At 37.3% G+C, this 26,002-nt stretch overlaps 1 protein-coding gene across 2 annotated transcripts in view; it reads right to left on the minus strand.

The window, feature by feature from the left end:
- SMYD3 (SET and MYND domain containing 3) overlaps positions 1-26,002 on the minus strand; it is a 694,896-nt gene that overhangs the window by 496,809 nt on the left and 172,085 nt on the right. For both annotated transcript variants that reach the window (XM_029934863.1, XM_029934862.1), the window contains exons 3-5: positions 17,257-17,364; positions 15,670-15,727; positions 13,453-13,589 (exon numbers count right to left, since the gene is read on the minus strand). In XM_029934863.1, the coding sequence (XP_029790723.1) occupies positions 13,453-13,589; positions 15,670-15,727; positions 17,257-17,364 (303 nt within the window). The remainder of the gene's footprint in view (positions 1-13,452; positions 13,590-15,669; positions 15,728-17,256; positions 17,365-26,002) is intronic.

The raw sequence follows: 26,002 nt of genomic DNA on the forward strand, positions 1-26,002 counted from the left end.
CAGTAAGAAGCAAAGAGATTAAAGGCACTCTAGCAAGATAAAAAGGGCCTGAAGTAGGTCAGTAACAAAAAATATAAAAAGAAAACACTGTTAAGAGATATTACAATGGCAGCATGAGCAGGGCATCCAGAAGGAAAAGGAGGGAGACGCCCTCAGGTGTCTGGCATGGATGATTGAGGAGATCACTATGCCAGGAGAAAAGACAGAAAAAGTAGAGAAGCAACATGTCTTATTGAGGAAAGATAGAGTTCAAGTATCATTCATGATGAATCTAAAGTTAAAACAGATCAGGCAAGGGAGTTGTTTTTTTTTTTTAATTTGAGAGACAGAGAGAGACAGCACAAGCAGGGGAGGGGCAGAGAGAGGAGGAGACACAGAATCTGAAGCAGGCTCCAGGCTCTGAGCTGTCAGCACAGAGCCCAACATGGGACTTGAACTCACGAATGGCAAGGTCATGACCTAAACTGAAGTCAGACTCTCAACCAACTGAGCCACCCAAGTGATCCAGGGGAGTATTTTTATTAATAAGTAGAAAATAAAAGAATGGAGAGCAGAAGAAACAGCATGGCTGGAGATGGAGTTCAGGGTATTTTCAACACACAGGCAGGCAAGTCAGGCCAGGAATAGTATCACCAAATAGGTAAAAAGAGAATATGTAAATAATATATTTTTTAAACAAAATGGTAAGAAATGTAAGAGAATCAGACGTAGATCATGCCAGAAGCTAATTAAAAGATTTCCAGAGGCTCCTGGATGGCTCAGTTGGTTAAGCATCAGACTCTTGACTTTGACTTGATCGTGATCTCACTATTCTGTGCCAACAGCATGGAGCCTGCTTGGAATTCTTTGTCCCTCTCTTTCTCTGCACCTCCCCCACATGCGCATACAAATGTGCCTGCTCTCTCTCTCCCTCTCAAAAAAAATTTTTTCAAGTGTTAGACAATACAGTATCACACCTTTAAGATCTGCATACTCCAGGTTTTAGTTGATGCTCTTCTATGGAATCTTGGACAAATGGAAAACAAGACAACCCACAGTCAGCTACTATTACAAAGACTTCTGAGGCACCAAAATAACATTCCTTACCAACTCCTGCTTTAACCTGAAGGCTGCAGGACATCAACCCCCAAGTCCCGTGGGTCTCTGCAGACAGTGAGCTGCTATTTCATCAAAATGCTGCCATCCACAGGGGGAAAGTGGGTAGGAGAAAAAAGTGACATAGGGATATTTTTTGTCCTGATCCTAATGAAACAGCTCTGCATAAACAGTGCCTTGATAAAATTTTCCTACAAACATCAAAACTAAAAGCAAATTATTAATTAAAGCTTGAAATAGGGCCCACAACTCCCAAGTCCGGTCAAACGTAATTGCAATGCTTTTCTTTTACCTGACATGCATTTGTTCAAAAATAATACTCCAAATTACTTGCCTATGCCACTAACATCAAGTAGAAATTTTAAGGTCAAATAAGTACTCCTAAAAGAAAAAGAAGGGCTCAGGAAGGCCAACGAGGATGTTCTTCTGTACTGCACATATATTCTACATTATAAAATATTTTAATCTGTAAATGCAAATACTTATAGCATCATAAACACACACACACACACACACACACACACACACACACACACACACACACATCCAGTAATAGCTTGAAAACAAGACAGACCCAGGCTAAAGGCTCTTGAATGATTAATGTTTTAATATTCAGCACTTCAAGGTTATGGAATCCAGATTTCAAAAGGTAGCTTACCTCCATGCAAATTTCTATTTCAATCACCTTTATTTTCACCTAGAGCTATGGCAACATCAGTTCAGAAACATTTGATACGAAAAGCACGCCCTCACCCCACAGCCCACCAGCACTGACTTAGATCTCAGCGAGGGAGACAGGTAAGGCAGGACACACCACCTGTATGAAACAGCAGGAATCCTAATTAAATAATTCAGAGCTTTGCCTATAGCATGACTTGAGTATTAGTGATGGAAATCTTATCAAATATTCTCATTTCTCTCTCTGGATTTTGCTCCTAGGGCTTATAATAGTTCATGATTAGAGCTTTAACACAGAACTAACAGTTAACCTAACACAGAATGCAATATGGTGGAAAAAGGGGAAAATCAGAAATTAAGAAAGCCAAGTTAAAGCTCTAGTTCTTTCATTTAAAAAGTGTGACCTTAAGCATTCCTCATCTGCAAAATGAATTATAAAAATACTAAGAAAGCTGTTGTAGTAGATATATGATACTGTATTTGTTAAATGACTTTATCGAATTAAAAATAAAATCTAAAAAACTAAGATAAAATTGGGGTAGCACAGCACTGGGCAACTCATGATAAATCCCTCAACTGTATCTTGATCTACTAATGAAAGACAAAGACCAGTATGTAGAACTCATTGGCTTTCTGGTTGAGTATGGCAGAAAAACTGAAGAACAAAGTCTACATAACAGAGCAGTTCTGTTTATAACTGAGTTATTTAAGGAAGAGTACCTAGCTGGTTTGGAAAGCACCATCATTTAAACATACAGTCCCTGTGAGACTGAAACTCATCATTACAGAGCAATCTAATCCAGCTTACATGAATAATCCTATAGTGTAACTTATTATTAATTTTCTGGCCTTATACAGATAACCTTCAATATAAGGAATGGTTGGGAGGGGGGTGATTTGGTAGATATCAGTTAAAAGCTACTTCCAGCTAGAAGGTGAATAAGTTCTGGGGATCTATTGAACAGCATGGTGTTTACACCCAAAAATACTATACTATATACCTGAAAGTTGTTAAGTTCTTAAATGTTCTCACCACAAAACACAAACGATAATTATGTGATATAATGAAGAGGCTAACCCGAAATCACTGTGCAATATATGTGTATCAAGTCAACATTCTGTACACCTTAAACTTACATTACACTATACGTAAATTATACATCAATAAAGCTGAAAATATCTATATATAAGGAACAGACTGCTGAAAAGTTGTTTATTCTGTTAAATTGCTGTATCACATTTTTACTTCAACTTAGAAACTAATTCTTGGGCATCAACTAACAGAAAGAGCATCTGACTGAGCTCAAAAACCCAAATTTTAGCATTCTCCCATCACCAGGTGACTACATGACCTTCTCTGAACCACAATTGATGCATCATGGGAAGAAGGAGAGAAGGGCAGCAGGGAGGCCATGGGACTGGATACTTCTGTGATCTTATCAATCCTAAAACCATATGGTTCTGCACGTAAGGAAGGAATTGGGTAACATGATTCTTGTTCTTGCTAAGTACAGGAAATGAAGGCAGAGACCCAATAAAAATAGAGAATATACACAGTTGCCAAGTGGTTGGCAGAGAAAATACCAGTGACTACTGATTTTATGACAGGAAAAGATCAATCCTATTCAGGTGGATTTCATCCAAGATCTGCACAGAATAGCAGGGACTGGAGAGAAGAGGGAGCTATACCCGGCTTCCATGTTACCACGAACACCACCCACTCAGAGCACTAGCCCTGCCTTGTCCTCATGGACAGAACACCTCCTGACACGTGATGCTGATCCTGAATGATGCTCTTCCAGGGACAGGTAGCCCCAAGCTGTGCCAAGATAGCCTGACACATCACTGGACACTCAAATAATAATGCTCTCCCAGATAAAGAGTCATAATCAGCTTGCCTAACAGGACAACACTTTCTGTCCTTCCTTCATGGCTTCATAAACGAACACTTATCTGAATATGTCTCTTTAAACATCTAACACTAGGTCTGAAAATAAAAATTTTAATGAAAACTGATTCTTGACAGAGACTAGCAAGGCTACGTTCTCTCTTGATCAGGACACATTTTTCAATCTGGCTTAGGGAAGCCATCTCCAAATTCACTTATCATTGTAATATACCAAGTCACCTTATTTTCCATATCGAAGAGCAATGTCTGATTTCTGTCATTAAAATATCACCATTTCTGCTGATTATGAAATATAACAGAGCAGTTTATCACGATTATTAATATTAACAGTATACCCCTAAAACATATTTGGTTTTTTCTCCTGTGGGAGGTCCTTCTCATTCCTAATAGAAATAATCAAACCACAGTATGTCAAGTCTGAGTGCAATATCAATAATCTAAAGAAAAGACCTAACGAATCATACAAAAACGTTCTGAACTTGAGTAATTTGGTCAAAATATCTCTACTAGAAAACTGTTGTCTTTACAATTCATTTCAGGGCAAAATAACAAAATATAACACCTGCAGTTAAAAAAACAAAAAACTAAGAATGATGGTTAAGTATATGAGACATTAATAAAGTACACATTTTTTAAATATTTATATATTTTTGAAGGAACGAGAGAGAGAGAGAGAGAGAGAGAGAGAGAGAGAGAGAGAGAGAGAGAGGATCCAGGACACTGACAGCAGAGAGCTTGATGTGGAACTCGAACTCACAAACTGTTGAGATCATGATCTGAGCTGAAGTTGAACATTTAACCAACTGAGCCACCCAGGCACCCCAGTACACACTTTTTCCTATTTAACATTTTCTTTTCTACTTATACTACATCTATCTCACTATATTACTGAATTGAACCATTTTTTAAGTTATTGAATTACATCTTCTTGGAGTAAAAAATAAACCAAAACTCAGTTATTAGAAATACTGTGCTTATAAATGGGATTGGCAATGGAAAACTGTAGAACTAATGGCTCATTAGAAGGTAACAGATAAAATATTTTCTATCCTGTTTAATTAGAGAATTTTCTGGTAGCATATATTCTGTTTCCTTCTGTGTGCAAAAAAAAAATCTTCTGGTTTCCAAAGAATAATTCAAGAGTTGGCAAACAATGGCCCATGGGCCAAATCTGGCCCACCACCTGCTTCGGCACAGCCTGCAAGCTTAGAGTGTTTTCTCACATTTTTAGATGTTTAAGGAAAAAATAAAAAGAAGAATTTGGGGGATAAGTGAAAAATATATGAAAACCAATGTTCAGTGTCCATAAACACAGTCTGATTGGAACACACCCGATCCTGATCACGTACATGCTGCCCAGCGGGGCGGTCAGGCGGGAACAGCAGAGGGAAGGGGAGCTCTCAGCAAGCACGACAAAGTGCCCTGACACAGTAATAATTCACTTTTGCCAAGAAGCCGTACTGACTCTGCAGGCTTTACGAAAAGGAGTGCTGAACTCCGTGAAAACTAACATGATGATTCATCATTTCCTGAACAAGTCAGGAAGCCTCTGAGATTCTGACCTATCAACTAACTTACTAAACTTCTTGAATTTTACCATGGTAAAGACTTCTTCTTTTTATTTGACTTTATCTGTTTGTAGTAATGTATTAATTTTAAAATATATTTAGGGGTGCCTGGGTGGCTCAGTCGGTTAAGTCAGTCCAACATCAATTCAGGTCATGATCTCACAGCTCGTGAGTTCAAGCCCCACATTACACCCTGTGCTGAAGGCACGAAGCCTACTTGGGATTTTCTCTCTCTCTCTCTTTCTTTCTCTCTCTCTCTCCCTCCTTCCCCCTCCCCAACTTACGCATGAGCTTTCCTCAAAATAAATAAACTTAAAAAAAATAAAATATATTTAACAAAATATACTCCCTAAATCCAAAAAATGGACGGTTTTCATGCAGTCCTTCATTGTTTTCAATTAAATGCCTACTGCATACCATGAAGATTGCTAGCGATTCACAATAAAATATAATTCCTGACTCTAAAAATGTCACACTCAAGTAGGGAGATGTGGCACTCCACTTTCTGAGACTAATTGGAAGGCCAAAGCAATGAATGTAACCTCTGCCATTTCACAATGACATATTGTCATTTAAAACATATTGCCTCTATCTGAATAAATGGCAAGTTATACACTCAAATAGATAAGGCAACAAGGCTTGGCAAACATGTTTATCCATCAATAGCTTTAATTACAGCATTAGCCTTACATAAACAATTAACCTTGACCAACACAGGTTTGAATAAAAATGCTGATTAAGAATTTACTAATTATCCTTCCCAACTTCAGAAGTTAACTACCATCTGGTCTTTATAATAAACATACACCAACTCACCATAGGTGATTTACACTTAAATGAAGATAAATATTAACTGAATGGCTAAAAATGAAAAACATGAAACACACAGTAAAAACACAATGACTTGTTTTGTTTTGAAAGCCCAAGTATCCCACAAATGTCAGTTTACTTGGAAGACCATTTTTGAGAATAATGGTCTTTTGAATCTACACAGAGATTCATTATTTTAATAAAGGAAAAAAAACACATAAATCATAACTGCATCAGCATTTCACAATGAGAATGCCAGGATCTGCACACAGTTAAGCAACCTGGCTGTTTGCCAGTTTACTTAAAACCAGAAGAGAGGTATAATCCCAATAACCAAGTCTTCTGGCAGCTGTGCTGAGCAGACCAGAGACACATCTCATGAAGCAGCTACCTCCAAACGTACAGACACATGCACCCCGGTGATCGGAGGTTAGCAAGCCTGGTGTGTCTGCTCGCTTTCCGTATTAAATATTTAATGGCATATTTTTCCTTAATGGAACTCAGGCACATCTGATCAGTCACTGGGATCATTTGGTAATGCAGTCAAAGTTCTCATACTGCCATTTCACATCAACTTTGTAATTAGATAATTCATCACTTTATTAATTCAAAAGACTGCTTTCTTTACTACTTTATAGCATGCCACAGGAGGGAAACCAAACTGAGCTGATCAACAAAAAGGCTCTAAAACTTGGTCCTATATGAACTTGAATCCCTCACGTGACAAACACACACACACACACACACACACACACACACACTACCAACTTTTCAAAACAACAGAAGCAATGCTCTTCCCACAAATCAGCCTAGCAGCAAGGGTGAAATGATAAAGCACAAGTACCTCTAGAATAAGAGAGCTAACAAAACTGAAACTTGAGAATTAAAAACTGAATATATCACGAACACCTTTGTTCCTACTTTCTACTGAGGCACACTGCTCTTCTGAACAAAAAGTACCAAAGAAAGCGTTATTTAGTAATTTTTCCTTCTTGCTGATTTTATACACTTTACTAAAACCATGAGGTTATGGCAGAATATCACATAGATTAGTAACACTCTAGGTCTAAAGGTACACATCAGTCAAATGCAAGTATGTGGGCTCGAATCTAATAGTATCATTGCTATTATCCTGTGCCTTATTTCTAACATATCTCAATCAAAAATATTAAATCACTATTTCTTTTCCCATTATGAAATAGCAAGATTCTTATTTTAACAATTTCCCAATGCTTCTCCAATAAAAATGGATTCTCTCCCAGTAAAAAAGAATTTGCACAGGATGAAAAATCAGTGCAAATTTTAAGTATCATAATACAGAAAACTCTTCCACAAAGCTCATTTTCAAATCTGTACAAGCACAGTGGACAGTACAAAACCAGCTGCAACTAACAGTATTAACATTTAGAGTTTAGAAAGGCAAGCTGCAGAGGTCACATATGTACCCAAAAGAGTAAAAATAACATGCTACCAGAATTATTACTTTGTTTGAAAGGGAAAGGGAGAGAACATCTTCTCAAACAGACGTGGAACTTCTAATAAAAAAATTCTGTACAATATTATAAAGTTAAAGAGTACTTTGCAGAACTCTAGAAACACAATGACACGTTTTATGGTCAGAAAAACATTTCTAATATTGTTGCTTCCAAATTAATGTTGTTTTTGAAGCATTTCATGCAACTAGTTCATTTTCTATTTTATTACTCAGATCTTACCACATTTCTAATCGGTCTAACCAAACGCACTTTTAGAGAAGAAAGCTCTAAGTCCAGAAAAAATAATTAAGTATATGTTTCTACAACTCTATGCAATCTCTAAAAAATCTATTCTTTGCATAAAAAATAAACTCAAAACCAGATCTACTGACATTAAGTTCAGGCATTAATAACCATTACCGATAATAACATATATTTCTGGGGATAGAATAGAGAAATACTATTCATCCCATGCCATTTCAGTAAATTATAACATGATAACTAATGAATCTTTTAACCTAATTTCAGCCTTTTAAACTGCATGCATGGGAAACACGTAATTCGTCACGGAAAGCTGACTTCTGTACTTCCCGCGTGACATCCCCAGGAACCACTCTCTCAAGTCACAGAGTTGTTAGGAATGCAGGAAACAGTAAATGATTTCCATCCACCATAGCTACGGCTGAAACCAAGCCTGTTACTAGGGGAAAGGTACTACTTCCTGTTTGCGAAATTTCTTCTCAACAAGATTTCAGCATCGCCAGAGACACCAGCACTGGGCACAACTCTGAGCCATGGTCTGACACTCTGGATTACAATAAGCCACAGACTGCACTCTTGAGAATCCATATGACAGCACAGGGAGACATAAAACACTGACATTTTAAATTTGAGTATAAATAAAGCTGGGAGGTGGGGCCAGCAGTGGCCTCAGTGGCCTTATGTCTATGTGTATGTGTTAGACATACTAAGTACTTTTGATTTAATCCTTACTTTCATCTGTGAAGCAAATATTATTATTACTCCCATTAACAGATGAGGACATTACGCTTAACAGAATTTCATTTTCTCGTCTAAGAAAGCAACTTAACCATCATACTACTTGGCGTCTCATTTAAATTAGCCCTTCTCTTAATTGCTCTTGTCTTGCCATTTATATTTCTTAGTTGTAGTATAAACATTTTTCTCTATTTGTAGCAAATATTTAGGACTCAATCAGTAGACTGAACCACAGCAGTTGTCACGCTAAGATACATCCATTTCAAAACCTAACCCGAAATTTTATCTGAAGATAGAAGGGGAAGGGAAAAAATGTGGGCTGGGACAGAGAAGGGGCTTATAGAGACTAAGACAGAAATCTTCTCCAAACAATCTGACAAAGAGCTGGCAGAGCGCATCTGGCCTCCTTCTCTCATGAACGTACAAATAACCGCACCTCTCCTGTGTGCTCGTTTGTAAGCATCTCCAACGCAGCCCACGCTTGGGCCACCGCCATTACAGTCAGCAGTTCCCACTGCTTTCCTCACACTTTATACCTTCACTTCCATTCAGCTACCCCCCCTCCAACTACCCCCACCCAGTAACATATAATCTTTCTAAGTTTATTTGGGGGTGGGGGGCAGGGAAGGGCAGAGAGAGAGAGAGGGAGAGAGAATCCCAAGCAGGCTCCGCACTGTCAGTGCAGAGCCCAATGCAGAGCTTGAAGTCATGAACCATGAGATCATGACCTAAGCTGAAATAAAACACTTAACCGACTGAGCCGCCCAGGAGTCCTATATACAATCTAATTTTTAACAAACCAAGCAAACTACTGTGCAAATACAGCTCCCAGTCAATCACTCCAGCCCCTCCATCCAACCACATCATCACTCCGTAGCCCCGTCTATAGAAAGCCTGGAGGTGCTATTACCCTCACTAATTGTCCATTACCAACTAATGCAAAATAAACATTTTAAGTATCAAGCTTTTATTCAGTCTCTTATTGTATCACTAAATATAACAGAAACATATATTCTGCAGAGAACCACCACCTTTTCAAATCTTCTCTTCCAAACCTTCAATATGTTTTGTGCAGCTCAGGGGATCAGAAGGGCCAGCACCCCTCACGCCCCACCAGCATTTCCAGACCATTTGTCTATAGCTGCTTCCCTACACCACCCTCTCTTCTGAAATCCATGCCATTTATTTTACTTTCTATATACAAAGTCTTCCTGGTTACCCTCCCTGAGAAAAATTTCTCCGTCATATATCTCATGCAATTTAATTTTTCATAGCCAGGCAATAAATTAATAAGTGGGCAGGATATATTTATAACGCAAACTCCTACAATCTAAACCCCACTGGCAATTGCTACCCACAAGTCTGTTTGTTTATGTGGGAGTGGGGAGCAGGAGACTAATACTGGGGCTCACTGGAGGAAAAAGAGGCATTCTTGGAAAGAAGATCCACAAAAAATGACTACACAACAATGTCTCTGGAATAAGGGGTTGGCGGAGAGGATGGGAGGTTCTAAGTAAAACCAAGTCTTAAGCAGCAGAAGCAAATTCCATGCTAAGAACCTAGTTCAACAGGAGATACATACACTATTTTCAACAGAAAATCCCAGAGTGTTCAAAATATAAACTGCCAACTTTTGAGGAATTACTCATGGTTTTCTATTAGAAAAAGCCATCAGCCTGTTTATATAGCAGCATTATGTACAGCAGCCAAATTATGTATGGAAACAGTGTCCATCAACTGATGAATAAAGAAGATCTGACATGCATATATAATGGATTATTACTCAGCCATAAAAAAAAGAATGAAATCTTGCCATCCACAATGACATAGGTGGGGTTAGAAAATATTATGCTAAGCAAAATGAGTCAGAGAAAGACAAATACCATGATTTCACTCATATGTGGAATTTAAAAAATAAATAAATGAGCAAAGGGAAAAAAGACACACAGAGAAGAAAGAGAGACAGAGAGAGACAAACCAAGAAATAGACTCTTTAACTACAGAGAACACACAATGGTCACCAAAAAGGAGATGGTTGGGGGGATGGGGAAATAGGTGACGGGGATTAATGAGGGCACTTGTGATGAGAACAGGATGACATATGGAAGTGCTGAATCACTATATTGTACACCTGAAACTTATATTACACTATGCTAATGGGGAGGGGAGGGGAGGGGAATAAGAAGTAAAGGAAAAAGAAAACAAGGCTAGCAGGGAATAAAACATGCTCTCAGGATTAAGGACCTTCCCATCCTTCCCTGAGCCCTTTCATTTCCAGGCAAGTGCAAGTTTAATATGCATAACCCCAAATAAGACTTTACTTGTTCAGGTTTTTTGCCTTAGTAAGTAATTTTCGGAATTATAACAACATATTTCTATAACCTGTATCAAGAATGCTTCGTACACAGGACTGCAAAAAAAAAAAAAAAAGGTCTGCTTAGTTTAATAAGTGACTTCACTAACTTCTCAGATAGCCAAGAGGCTTCATAACAAAAGACTAATTATAAGGAATGTTTGGAACTATAAATTAAAAAAAGAACATTTGTCTGAAATCTAAATATTAAAATATCAGATACAAAACAAGTTTGAAAATTACTGAAACAAGGTGCTGGAGACATGATGGAGACAGGAGGGTTCATTATACCAGTCTCTCTACTTTCGTGCAAGTTTAGAAAAGTCCATAATCAAAAACTCAAAAAAATTAAGATACAAACAAATTTAGAAAAGCTTTCTGAAACACTTATGCCACAGTTGCCAATGAGATGAGCTGACACCATCAGCTCAGCACGGCCAGTCCCTGCACAGAACCAGAGTGAATGTAAATGAAGGGGACCAAAAGTGAAACAGGACTTTGATTACTGAGGCCAGGTACAGCCAGCCTTCTTCAAAGCATGAATTCAGGAGTGAGCGCGTGAGGCTGAGGAAGAATTACTCTGGACAGTCTTCATGTAGGAAAGCAGCAGCTGGGGGCACTAGGTCCTGTGGTGCCCCTTCCCTCGGGTCAGTTCCATGCCACCGACAGAGGGAGAGGCAGTGCACAGGATAAAATCGTCTGCCCAATGTTCTCCCTCCACTCCCAAGGCACTTGTCGTGACCTGCAGCGTCACACACTGGCAGTGGCAGGAGCTCCAGGCTCATCCCTGATGTGTGCAGGACACAATTAGCGTCACGTAAGACTATTCCATTAAAAACAATAACAAAGAAGAAAGTAGGGAGAAAATGAGGAGGAGGAGGAAAGTGATCCCTTTCAAGGATATATTTATAAGCAGAAAAGTCACTACAGTTTATAGAATATTAACAAAACTTTTACAAGGAGGTATGGGGGGCCATAGATTACTGCTGTTTTAACCTACATTTTAAGGCAGAAATCACACATCTGAGTCCAGTTCCCCCCAAAAGCTCAAAGGTGTACACATGTTCTACTTCTGTGGCAAAGTCAAATACAACCACGTGGGGAGAAGGGGAGACTATTATTAAACTTTGTCTGCTTATTCACAATGATGTCACTTTCCCTCAACACGGCTCGGAAAGAGTTTCACTGTAAGATATATGAAATTAAAATTTTTAAAAGAAATCAGAGAAATAAGATAGTAATTCACATTCTACACTGAGCAATAGAAAGTACTTTTAGATGTTTTTCATAAATACTAGTAACACCAGTAATTAGCACATGAACATTTTCTAGTAGCAGAAAAATCTGTCACAGAAAAGCCACAGATTTAACACTAGGAATGAAGTTACAATCATCATAAGACACTTACTTATCTCTCAGGAGGTGTTACCTTGTAGAGTGTTTAACATCAAAAGCACCTGTGCACACTGTACACACGGTACTCCTAACGTTATAATTCCAGAAGGATGTGGAATAAAAACCCATGAGAAACTTCCCATATGTATCTTACATAATCATTAGATTTTGAAATCAGTTTTAAATTGTAGACAAAGAAGAATTTAATGCTAAGATGATATTACCAGTAAAGTCATAAAAACATACCCTAAAGAATACAAATACATTGGGGAAAAAACACGAATAAATCTCTAGCAACCGCACTAACCACATTTAAAATCTTAGACAGATTGTAAAACACACCTTAAAAATATTCATGGGACAAGTACGGTAGATGTGTACTTACAAATTGTAACATCAGTGGCAAAGTCACCCTCGAATATAAAATTGTACTTGTTATTAGAATGCGATCGAGATTTAAGCAAACCCAAATACACACAACGAGAAGGCAAGGACAGCAAACACAGAGCATTAGTGGGGATGTGTCTGGTCCTTTGTCCCCGACCGAGGACAGACAGCAAGGATCAGTCAGTGCATTCTTTCTCCCAGGGCCCAAACAACTTCTCAGAATCATTCTAAACAGAGCACGGCAGATAGCGTCTACCAAGAGACCACAGATAAAATATGAAATTAAACCTATTTTCTACCCCCTAGTCTAGGATTTTAGTGATGTAAAACATTTACACAGATTTTTCAGTTATTTTTAAATCAGAAATTGTTATATTTTCATATTATTTAGAATTCACTTCATCAAGAAATGGAGTCCAATAAATTTTTCACTTTAAAGACCAAGATCTATCACAGAAACAACCACAAAAGTAAATGAATGCAATTGGCAAACATGAATCCATTAGTAAGAAACAATGGAATAATATGCTGCTTTCTTTTGAGAAAAGAAAGCAACCCTTTCAGGAGTGCAGACAATGAATGTACTCAGCCGTTAATAAGAGTACTGGTAAAACAGAAAAAATAATATTCTTTTCAATAGAAGCAATACATTCTCTCATTCTCTACTCATTAAGGTAGGAGAATGATTTAAGGCTTGAAGGGTCCTGGATTTTCAAGGACCAACAAAAGAAAAAGTAAAGGGTTGATTTATGGCAACAAAGACTTCAAACACTTAACACTTACTTTTGCAAAAGCTTCAAAAATGTCAAAGGAAGGTGGCAGCTGGGAAGAGTCCTGTATTTCTTCTCTCATGAAATGTTGAAATGTCATTACGAGTTGCCTGAGGCCCTCTTTCTTATCTTCAGTCAATTTGTTAATATCTTTTTTAAAGGGAAAATAAATAGCACAATCACACAGTGGATTTTGAATGAAATACTCTCAGGTGTTCAATGTTAGCTGTTAAACCAGATATTTCCTGATCTAGATTTCATTCTGACAGAGAGTAAATATGTTTCTTTTTATTTTTTGACAACTACAAATTATGATACATATAGTATCAATTAAATTCTGCCAAACTCCATCTACAATATAAGATCAAATACCTATCAAAACAAAATAAATACACCTACAGATGAAAACCACTACAAGCAAAATCGGTAAAGATATGTGTTACAGATTCTCCACATCATCCTGTGCACATGTTTAAGCCATCCTAAATGCTTAAAGTCAGTGATTTTAAGCAGAGTTTTCCAAGAAACAATTTACAACCAGAGCATGACTAACTGATAAACAGTGTATCTCAAAGGCGGGAAAAAAACATGAGAAGTACAAAGTTTAGCTAAAGTTTATTTGGCGAAATGTGTCACAGAGAAAGCACACTGAGAAGAAAGCAGGGACTAACCCAAGAAACCCTGACTTGAAGTTATTTCCACATTGAATGAACGAGATACGGTGCTGCTAACAGCGCATCGGCAACAGCCAAGGATAGAAAGAGCCCAAGTGTCCATCGACAGATGATGATAAAGAAGATGTGGTGTATATACATATATAATGGAATATTACTCAGTGATCAAAAAGAATGAAATTTGCCATTTACAACAATGTGGATAGCGCTACAATGTGTTATGATAAGCAAAATAAGTCAGTCAGAAAAAGACAAATACCGTATGACTTTACTCATATGTGGAATTTAAGACACAAAAACAGATGAACATAAGGGAAGGGAAGCAAATATAATATAAAAACAAGGAGTGGGACAAAATATAAGAGACTCTTAAATACAGAGAACAAACTGATGGTTACTAGAGGGGTTGTGGGTGGTGAGCATGGGCTAAATGGGCAAGGGGGATCAGGGAGGACACTTGCTGGAATGAGCACTGGGTGTTTTAATACATAGAGGATGAATCCCTGGAATCTACTCCTGAAATCATTGTTGCACTATATGCTAAGTTGGGTATAAATTTTTAAAATAAGTAATTAAAAAAAAGATGTGGTGCTGCTTAAACCCAAACAGAAGGAGAAGGTTCCAAAGAGTAGTTGTCCAAAAATCACCCCTCTGAAAACTCAGTTTAGTTTGTACCACAAACACGTGTTAAGGCTAAGAGTGTATAATTAACAACGTCTGAGAACATTTAACTTAAGGCAGCATGTGTGACACCACTACTGAGCAGGGCTAATGTTAATAGTAAAGCTCACTGCAAGAGACGTTAATTACCTACCAGTAATATAACACGAAAAATGACTAATTACTTCTCTATTAAAGGTTGAAAACATACATCAAGTTGAACTATAGCGTAATTCTGCTTGTCACATCAACATATTCTCTTTAAATTACTTGTTCAACAGAACAATTAACCCAATGATTTCTTAAATAATAATTTATTATCATTGGCACTTAGGATCCCATAGCCATAAATCTGTACAAGATCATCTTCTTGTCTCCACCCAGAAATATTAAACTATGTGGCAAAATTTGCCCTACAAGGTCTAGCCACCTTGGGGTGAAATCACTTACAACCTCACTGAAGAAGGTCTGTGCCAATAAGAAGGAAAAATAAACCCTACATTTACTGAACACCCTGATTTGGAAGGTCGTTCAGTGTTCCCAAACGGCACGGCCACGGCTGTGGTAGTTCAAAAGAAAAACAACTCTCAATGTGGTCAGACAGCCCACGTCAGCGATACCTTCTACTTTCCGTATTATCTAAAGGCCCAGTGAACCTAACAGGTGCCTGGAACCCCCTTGTTCACATCACTCTTCCTGGACATCATAAAGAAACCAAGAGTGGGTTATGGCTCTTTACAAACTCCTAAATGGCCATAAATAAACTACTGTGTCAATCGTAGATAAAAATATGAAAAGTGTTATTAGATTTGCCTCACATAATAAAGAGACAGAAAAACAATGTTAAGAAGAAAACAATGCACGGGGTCAGCAAATAAATGATAGGATTCACTTACTTGACTCCAGATCATAAAATGAATAAAGTTTCTCCGATTCAGAGGGTGTTTCTTCCATCTATCAAGCAAAGGGGGAAAACACCAAAAATTATTTCAAGTGCTCTAATACACAAATGAATATATTTAACTATCTTTAGATATTTTAATAAAACTCTTTTTAAGAAGACAGCTTTCTATATATTTCTTCTCTTCATCACTTTCTTAGAACCGAATTATATAATGAGTTTTTAAAAATAAAATCCAAGTTGTGACTTAACCTACCAGTTTAATTTCCAAATGGAAAACTCTTCTACAATAAGATTTCCTACTTTTATTTCTTTTTCCCAGCACTACCCACAGATTTACATCACTGTACGGATTTTGCTATTAATAATTATAGAAAAGCAGAGATGGATGAATAAAAAATAAGAATTTATTACAAACTATACAACTTTGAACAAATTACCTTACCTTTCCTTACCTAAAACATAGGAGTAATCATAGCACCTGATGCTCTGGGTTCTTATGGGGGAAAATGAGGTCTATCATGTAAAGCAATTAGCACAGGACCTGGAAATGGTATGTGTTCAATAGAAGGTAGGTAGCTAACACTATAATCATTTTCTATTAGATTCTGATGCAGGACGTCCTGGTTCTCTATCTTTTCAATATTAATAAAGTAAGAAAAAAAAGTTCAGACTCAAATATAATAATGATCACGAGATTAAAGAAATGCACAATGAAAAAGATGATCTGAATTTATTAATGCTTTGAAATAAATTTGTATTTATTTAGGTGTTCAACACAATATGCATATTTGCAAATAGTGGTTAATTATACGATAAACGTCATATGCTCATTCCAAAAACAATGCCCATTTGGAATCCCATACCCATTTTTGGAAAATTGAGATGTTACTGACATATAACATATTGTTAGTTTTAGGTGTGTAATCATACTTTTACATTCTTAAAACCCTCTATTAAATTTTACAGCCAAAAATTTTTTAAAAGTCAATAATCAACAGGGCAGAACAAAGCTGGAGACTGAAATAATTTGAGAATAAGATATTCATGTGAAATTCTGGCCAAAAAAAGGTGTGAAGGGAATTGCCAGAGGTTTATTTCAAAACCTAGTGAGTGCTTTGGTAAAGTAGGGGAAAGAACTAAAGAAACAATTTCAGTGAAACTTTGCCATTAAAAAAAAAGATAAGCACTCTTTCATGTAAGATTAATTCTCATCTAATTAAAACCTCACTTGAAGAAGCAACCAAAAAGTTATACAGCAGCCCTGTGCAGTTGTTCACAGTCAAAAGTAGTGAAGGGAATGCAACAGACATTACTGACATCTCACACCTTAGATATATGACCTTGTGTTTCTATTCCTGGGAGGTCACACACACAGGGCCTTCAAAAGTGGTGCTGTCTCACCACCACTGATGCAGTGACTGACAGGAAAATGGCAAGTTTTTGTCTTAATATACTCCCTGGAGTAATCTACCTTCTCCTTTCATGTGTCTAAAGACAGTCTTAAATATGAATAATACATCAACTGCAAGAGCTTTGGTTAAATTAAACCCGAGCATCATTTCACGAGTCTTATACTCACAAGTTTGAAAACAACTCTGCCAAGAAGTCGAACGGAATCCGGGGGATACCTGGGTTTGCAGCTTTTAAGACATTTGCATTCCCGCTTGTGGTCTTGCCAAGCTTTTTTCTGTTAAGAGTAGGGAGGGCACATGTGACAGAGAAATGTAACTTTCATTTACAATGGCTTTGAACACGGAGAGTCATCAACACTAATTTAATTTCAACAGCCTAAATAGAAATGCAAAATAGAAAATGAAAGCAATATTCTAATACTATTAATCATGCAGAATCCAGCCTTTGCCAAGCGCACAATGACCAGGCTGGACATCAAGGCTTCTGCTCCACCTCTGTCCTTTAACATGCCCCATGGTTATTACCTGGCTGGTGGAGTCCAAAGACAGAACCATTATGGCTTATTTAATAATTTAGAAGAGAGTCTTTTAGCTGATTAAATAGGATTCAATAATAGACAGTAATTTTGAATACAAAAAGAAAATATCACACCAAATTAGAAAATAAACACGTGGGGGGCACCTGGGTGGCTCAGTCGGTTAAGCCTCTGACTTCAGCTCAGGTCAGATCTCACGTTCGTGGGTTCGAGCCCCGCATCAGGCTCTGTGCTGACTGCTCAGAGCCTGGAGCCTGCTTCTGATTCTGTGTCTCCCTCTCTCTCCTCCCCTCCCCGCTCATGCTCTGTCTCTCTGTCTCAAAAATAAATAAAACATTAAAAAAAAAAAAGAAAATAAACACGTGGTTCAGGAAAATTAAAAGAGGGCAGAATAACCTTAAAAAGGCGGGGGAGGGAACAGAGAGCTTTTTGAGTTTCTGTGCTGCTACAATGAGTACAAAAATATCAGGAGAGCTCACATACAGTAAGTAAATATGAAACCTTCTGTATTTGAAGACAACACAGAAAAGGGTTATTAGCTAAAATGACCAAATGTCATTTGCCCAGGACTGTTATGGTTTACTTATTTTGTCCTGCTTAATCATTAATAGTGTCCCTTTTCATTCTGAAAAGTGTGGTTTGGATGATAAATTATACAGTCCCGTACCCCATGATCCTAGCCATGTGCTGGCATGGTTGCAATGGTCAGCAGTCCTGCAACACTGAGGATAAAAGGACTGTGGGGGGAGGACATTCGCTCCCTGAGTCTTGGGGTCAGACATGTTAGAGTACCCCCAGTGAGTGGGAGACCATTCGACCAAAAGTCTTCCAAGTGAGAGGTGAAGTTCCATCACTGAAATGCCTGATGCTCACAAACATTCTTGCTTCAGAAACTGTAAAAAGTGCCTCCCAACTTCTGACCCTATTCAATTCCTCCAGGAGGAACTGTCTTTTCCACCCATAGCACAAACATGCGGTTCAACCAAAAATTTCCAAAGTGCAGCAGCTACTCTGAAACTCTGACTTGGATTCAAGTTCAAGGTAGCATTTTGCTCAGAATCACGGCCCCTGTTGAGTTTCTGTGTGAAAGTGTAGCCCGTTTGCTATTTCCTCATAACCTAAATCTCAAAGACACCGTTTACAAAGGGTGCCTTGCCTCTTTTATCAACTCTATCCACAGTTGCCTCACTTCATTTCTTCCTATCCACTATGGCAATGCTCTATTTAAACTTCATTCATTTCTAAATAAGACAGAATTGTTTCAAAGTAAAGATATATATGAAGGAAGGTTATAAAATTAGAAACAGTAAAATGTTAAAGCTATAAAAAAAAGATCCTCTAGCATTTGCTTAGTATTCTACAGTATGTCAGACACATGGGTAAGCAATTAAAAAACAGTATTTCATGTGATGTTCACAATAATCCAAATGGCAGGTATTATTTTCTATTAAAGATGAGTAAAGTAAGGCTGTGATCTAATTACCAAGTTACATAAACATAAAAGGGAGAGTCAAATTTCTCAGTATGCTAAACAGGAGAGCTAAGTAAGTCCCATGTTCATGCACTACATTAATCTGAGCTGCCTTACAGGCAAGGCAAAAAAGAAAGCATAATGGCTTATATAAATCTCATCTAACAGAAGACAAAACCACATAGCTTTACCAAGTATTAAATCACAGGAGCAATTTATTCCAAGAATGCTAATCAATGTACTAGACAATGTCTTCACCAAGAGTTTACAATTCTAATGGCCTTCATATACCTACTTCTAATGTCCCCACTCACTAAAAGGCATAATATTAAACTATAACTCAGTGAAAGAAAATGTTTCGATTGTTTAGAGGACTAGTCTTAGACTAGCAATTAGCAATTTACCAACATTGTGTAAGATTGCTTAAAAAAACATGGTTCCAAGGGCAGCTGGGTGGCTCAGGAGGTTAGCGTCCGACTTCAGCTCAGGTCATGATCTCATGGTTCATGGGTTCAAGTCCCACATCAGGCTCTGTGCTGAGAGCTCAGAGCCTGGAGTCTGCTTCAGATTCTGTGTCTCCTTCTCTCTCTGTCCACACCCTGACCCCCTGCTCACACTCTGTCTTGCAAAAATAAATGTTTAAAAAAACATGGTTTTTTCAAATGTCAAATACATTTGAAAAATGCTACATAATGTACACCCCACTTAGAGATTTGAAGTAACTTGGTTTGTGAGAAGTTTAGTTTGCTAAAAAGTTCTGCAGTAAAGAAACTTGTATAAATTAGTTAACACAAGTTTCCCATGAGTATTACTACCATCCTTTGGGAAGTTAGGTTGGTATATGTGGACTCAGATATACTAAATTAGTGACATATTAACTATACACTTCCTTAATGTGGTCTCTGAATGAGAGTGGGGTTAGGAGACAAATTCATGATCATTCACACTGACAGGAAACTAGAGTACTGAGATTTTTTATTTCTAATAGTTTTCATTTGGTAGTAAAGTTGAAAAGCCTGACAGATGCCCTCATTGGCCACGTGGGCAGGAATGAACCACATGTGCCAATGGGTCTCTGAGAAAACACTCTGGCCCTGGTCAAAGCCTGGGCAAGGGTCCAGATGACAAAGGACTGCACCTACCAAAATAAGACTGAGACTATTTGGACCAAAAGATCTTAAGAGCAGATTTTAATCAATATTTGCTAGTACAACAGATCATCTGTAAGTTGTTTGCCTTCACAGCAGCTCAGTCTCCTGACAGCTTACCAGGGTGAAGTAGCTACATAATGTACCCCTAGGTAACAAACCAGTTGATCTGGTCAGTGACATTACTTAAAAATAAACATCCAAATTTTGGTGAATTCTTGTCAAAACAACTTTAGGTCTTTAGCATAATTAATATTGAGCTCTTATTTCTCAACAGTAATTAGAAACTAACCAGTATGTTCCTTAAGACTATTGCTAGATTGCTGCAGGTAAAAATACCAGAGAACATACGTATCTCCCCATTTCTTCAGCAAAAAGACATTCCGTTTTTTCATCAAAAGCCAAATCAAATCTATATAAATACAGAAAGCAATCATACCACTTAAAACTGGTCTAGAGCACAGTGTCACTTTACAGTTTACTTCATAGCTTACCATGATATTTAAAACCCCTGTTTAAAACATTAATTTTTAGGATTTATTGTTCAGCTTCACCACCACATCTTACCATGAGGCTCACTAATACAAGCAAACCACAGAAAAGGCTAATCTTGTAAGGAATTGCATTTGCTTCTGAAGCAAAATTCCACAATCTTACAAAAACCGTGGGCATTATCTCCACCCTCCAATCTTTAGCCATGATCTAGACTGCAACAGCACATAACATATCTGACAGTTTCTCAAAGACAACCTTTTGATTTATTTTTTCCTACTTTTTTCTATGACTGAAATGAAGGATGTAATTAAGATTTTGTTCACAATACTGTTCTCATGGTTGAAAATTAACAATGATGTACAATAAGCACAAATTAGCATGAAAGACAAAGGAAATTTAAATATCGCATTAAGACACAAAGACAATGGTAAAACAGGAAATGAAGACATCTATGACTCAATTCCATGTGCTGGTAAATGAATGACTCAAAAAAACAACTTCAGGATCTCTATATTTTCATATTTGATAGTATGCATATTGATCAGAACATTAACTAAACCAGTAGCTCCCAGGGCACCTGTGGGGCTCAGGCAGTTAAGAATCCAACTCTTGATTTCAGGTCAGGTCATGATCCCAGGGTCCTAGGACTGAGCTCTGCATTAGGCTCTACACTGAGCAAGGAGCTTGCTTAAGATTCTCTCTCTCCCCCCACTCTGCTCCTACCATGCACATTAATGCTCGCTTTCTCTCTTGCTCTCTAAAATAAACAAATAAGTAAACAAACGTAGCTCCAAATGGGGGTCACCCTAATCTGGAGGGTTGTTCAGGAAACTGATGGAGGTGTTTTTATCTGTTAGGATGCTTGGGGCGCACCATGGGCACTCAGGGTCCAGGAAATAGAGACGCTGCACACCCTGTATAGGATAGTTCCACACAAGGAAGAATCATTCCAAATCCAAGATGACTTTTATCAGTCCCGTCAAACATTCTACAGAGGGGAAAAACTTGTTTACAATTATCTGAGCCTGGAACTAAGCCTCATTTCACATAAAAAAAAAAATAAATAAATAAATAAAAAAAAAAAAAGGAAGAGCTAGTTTCTATACAGCCTTCATAGCACTGAATTTTCTAGGTAAATCAAGGAAAGATTGCATTTTAAAAACTTTAGCTAGTTATTTACTATTTAATGAAAGCATATTACTGAAGGCAACACCACCAATGGCGTTCAGAATAAGCAATAACACACATTTATTGATCCTGAATTTTTTACTTCCCTTTCCCAGGTGACTCTGAAGAGATGCAAGTATATGACTTCTATAATATAAAATATATTCATTTATTGTGAGTTATTGTCCTTTTCCTTCTCCTTTACATTCAAGTTATGGAATTCTATTGCTATTGAATTTTTAAAGTACCTAACTAAATAGATTGTATTTACTATGGAATTTCATTTCAAGACAGCAGAGAGGACAAAAAATAATTATTACAAAAAGCTTGAGTTAGGTCTGTGAGAGCCTAAAACTGCAGAATAGAACAATGCTACACAGCACATACATAAAAATATATGTTAAATACACAGCCTAGGACAATCACAGAGAATCTCACAGTAGTAACGAGACAAGATCAAGTGTCTGAAATCTTTTTATTCAGTGAGGATGATTCCATGTGTACCTAAGTTTGAAAAACCACCAGTCTATAATAAATTAAAAAGGCCCATGGATATACTAATAGAAGAAACAAAAAAGTACTTTTCTATACTTATTAACTATTATACAGTCTTATAGGAATAAACATTTTATAATACTGAAGTAAGGGAAGTGTTTCTAAGCAGGACATAAAACCCAAAAAGGAAAAGTAGTATATATTAAAGTAGATTAAAAATAAATAACTTTTGTATATCAGAAAGAACAAACCTAATACCACAAGCAAGGTTGAAAAAGATAAAGGTCAAACCAGGAAAAAAAGGCTATACAATGTGTAGGAAGACAGTGTTAAATGTCTCTGAAATAAAAGGAGGTTCTAACAAAATAACTAAAGAAAGGATGAATATTTCAATAAAATAAAGAAGAGAGAGAGAAAGGCCAAGAACATGAATAGGAAACTCATGCTTTCTAAAAAGGAAAGAAAAAAATAAATAAGACCTATCACACCAGGGATCAAAGGCATACTAACAGAAAGAAGGAAGACAGGCGGTCCATTAGTGCTATAACTATGAATGAAACTAACAGCATTTGGAAGGTCTAGGGTCTATGGTCTAGATCACTCCAGCCTTATCAGTAGAATTGTAAGGTTGTCTAATCTTTCTCATAAGTGTATAGTAATGAACACCAATATTCTTAATATGCATATTATTGGTATATAAATAATATTTATAATACACTTAATCCTAACAAATGTAATTGATGTACAGCAGTAAGTGTAAAAATGCTCATCATATATTTGTCTAAAAAACTGAATAACTGGTGGGGCGCCTGGGTGGCTCAGTCAGTTAAGTGTCCAACTCTAGATTTCAGGTCAGGTCACAATCTCACTGTTCACGAGATCAAGGCCTGCATCAGGCTCTGTGCTAACAGCATGGAGCCTGCTCAGGATTCTATCTGCCCCTCCCTGCTCATGCACACACATTCTCTCTGTGTCTCTCTCTCAAAATACATAAACATTTCTTTAACTGAATGGTAATAATTTTTCAGCTTTTCCTAAAAGAAAAAGCTATTTTTGCCTTTCTCCTTATTGTCCTAATAGTGTTTGAATTTTCTACAAATACCATGTTACTATATTTACAAACAATAGTGAATATAATTATCTTTCTTATGCTAGAAACTGTGATTCAGGGAGAAGCATTTTTATATGAAAAAGACAGCAAAATTACTGTTCAATAAACACTTTGAAAATGTTTTAGAAAATCTGCTTGTAATTCAAAGAATAGCTTAATAAGTTTTAAATGCTAAAAAACACTTCAATGAAACTTTTTATAATGCAAAGACTTACTGAGTAAACTTTCATCAGGTTATCTGTATTCACATCATTTATTTTAAAATACGTGGTTATCTGTATTCACATCATTTATTTTAAAATACGTGCACCACCAATTAGTTACAACTTGCACTTACCAGATGTTTGGAAGACATCTGATGATTTCTTCTAAAACCAGTATCATTTAGAGAAGACAGAACTTACAATATATTTATCATTGACCATTTGAAATCAAGACCACCCAAAAGGAAGGAAATACAGTAAAACCCCTAGAAGCTCCTTCTCTGGCCGACCTGACACGGTCCTAGTTACCAAAGAAGAGGATTGAGGAGATGTTAAAACAGGAAGAGAACGTCCTTTTACTCCTACTGTCTTACACAGAGTCGCCTTTGTGCTGCCATGACATCACCCTCCCTCCTGGGACACCATCACTATGGCCCAATAACCCACTTACATGGTGTTAAACACTGGGGGCGAACAGGTGGCTTCCTCAGTTAAGCGTCTGACTCTTGATTTTGGCTCAGGTCATGATCTCATGGTTCATGGTTCAAGCCCCACATTCATGCTGATGGTGCGGAGCCTGCTTGGGATTCTCTCTCTCCCCTCTCTCTGCCTCTCTCCCTCCCCTACTCACACTCACTGGCTGCCTCTTAAAAATAAATACAGAGGCGCCCGGGTGGCTCAGTTGGTTAAGTATCCGGCTTCGGCTCAGGTCATGATCTCACGGTTCATGAGTTCGAGCCCTACATCACGCTCTGTGCTGACAGCTAGCTTAGAGCCTGGAGCCTGTCTTCAGATTCTGTGTCTCCCTTTCGCTCTGACCCTCCCCTGTTCATGCTGTCTCTGTCTCTCTCTCTCTCTCTCTCTCAAATAAATAAAAACAGTAAAAAATTTAAAAATTAAAAAAATAAATACAAAATAAAATTTAAAAAAATACTATTCTAGACAGGATTTTGGTTACAGTAAACACTCATCTTAGGACAGTTATTTTGTGTAGACTATAACAACACATAGTGAGTTTTTTTTTTTTTTAATAAGTGAGTTTCAATAAAACATCTAATTCATGACCTGGGCTCACAAGGCATTCATTCTGTAAGAGGACTGGATTCAATAATGTCAAAGGTAGCCTCTCAATTATAAAATCTATGATTCTGTAAAATCCATAGGAACATATATCTGAATTATGAATTATGTCAAAACAGGTCTGATACCTGTCTGCGTAAGGCCCAGATAGAGCTGAAAACTTGGAACAGTATTTTCCTCAAATTTTGAATCATTAAAGGATGAAGAAATTGGCTTAAAATGTACAAAAAGAAAAAATTCTTTTCAGCCATTTATTCAACAAATGTGTCTGTCATTAATACCACTAACTGAACACCTTCCTTTTAGTACATTTTTATGATTCATTCCACTCACAATCACTATTTAAACAGATTTCCTATGAGCAAAACTTAGGATATTTGAGATGCCCTGCAACTTGCAGGAAAAGAAAAGAGACTCAACTGTTTTCCAATCACTTACAGACCGTTGAATACCAAATAAACAGTATCTCTATCTTCATGCCTCAAAAGAAGTCTAGTATTAGCAAACCGAATTCAACAGCATATATAAAGAATTATCCATCATGATCAAGTGGGATTCATTCCTGGGTTACAGGGCTGGTTCAATATTCACAAATCCATCAATGTGATCCATCACATTAACAAAGGAAAGGATAAAAACCATATGATCCTGTCAATAGATGCAGTAAAAGCATTCGACAAAATACACTACCCTTTCTTAATAAAAAACCCTTGAGAAAGCCGGACTAGAAGGAACTTACCTAAACATTATAAAAGCAGTTTATGAAAAGCCCACAGCTAATATCATCCTCAATGGGGAAAAACTGAGAGCTTTCCCCCTCAGATCAGGAACACAACAGGGGTCGTGACCACTCTCACCACTGTTGTTTAACATAGTGCTGGAAGTCCTAGCATCAGCAATCAGACAACAAAAGGAAATAAAAGACATCAGAATTGGCAAAGAAGTCAAACTTTCACTTTTCGCAGATGACATGATACTCTACATGAAAAACCCAGCAGACTCTGCCAGAAGCCTTCTAGAACTGATCAATGAATTCAGTAAAGTTGCAGGGTACAAAATCAATGTACAGAAATCAGCTGCATTCCTATACACCAAAAATGAAGCAGCCGAAAGAGAAATCAAGAAACTGATCCCATTCACGATTGCACGAAAAACCATCAAATATCTAGGAATAAACCTAACCAAGGATGTAAAAGACCTATATGAT

This window comes from Suricata suricatta, chromosome 3 (genome assembly GCF_006229205.1).
Source record: "Suricata suricatta isolate VVHF042 chromosome 3, meerkat_22Aug2017_6uvM2_HiC, whole genome shotgun sequence".
In the NCBI taxonomy this organism is placed as follows: domain Eukaryota; kingdom Metazoa; phylum Chordata; class Mammalia; order Carnivora; family Herpestidae; genus Suricata; species Suricata suricatta.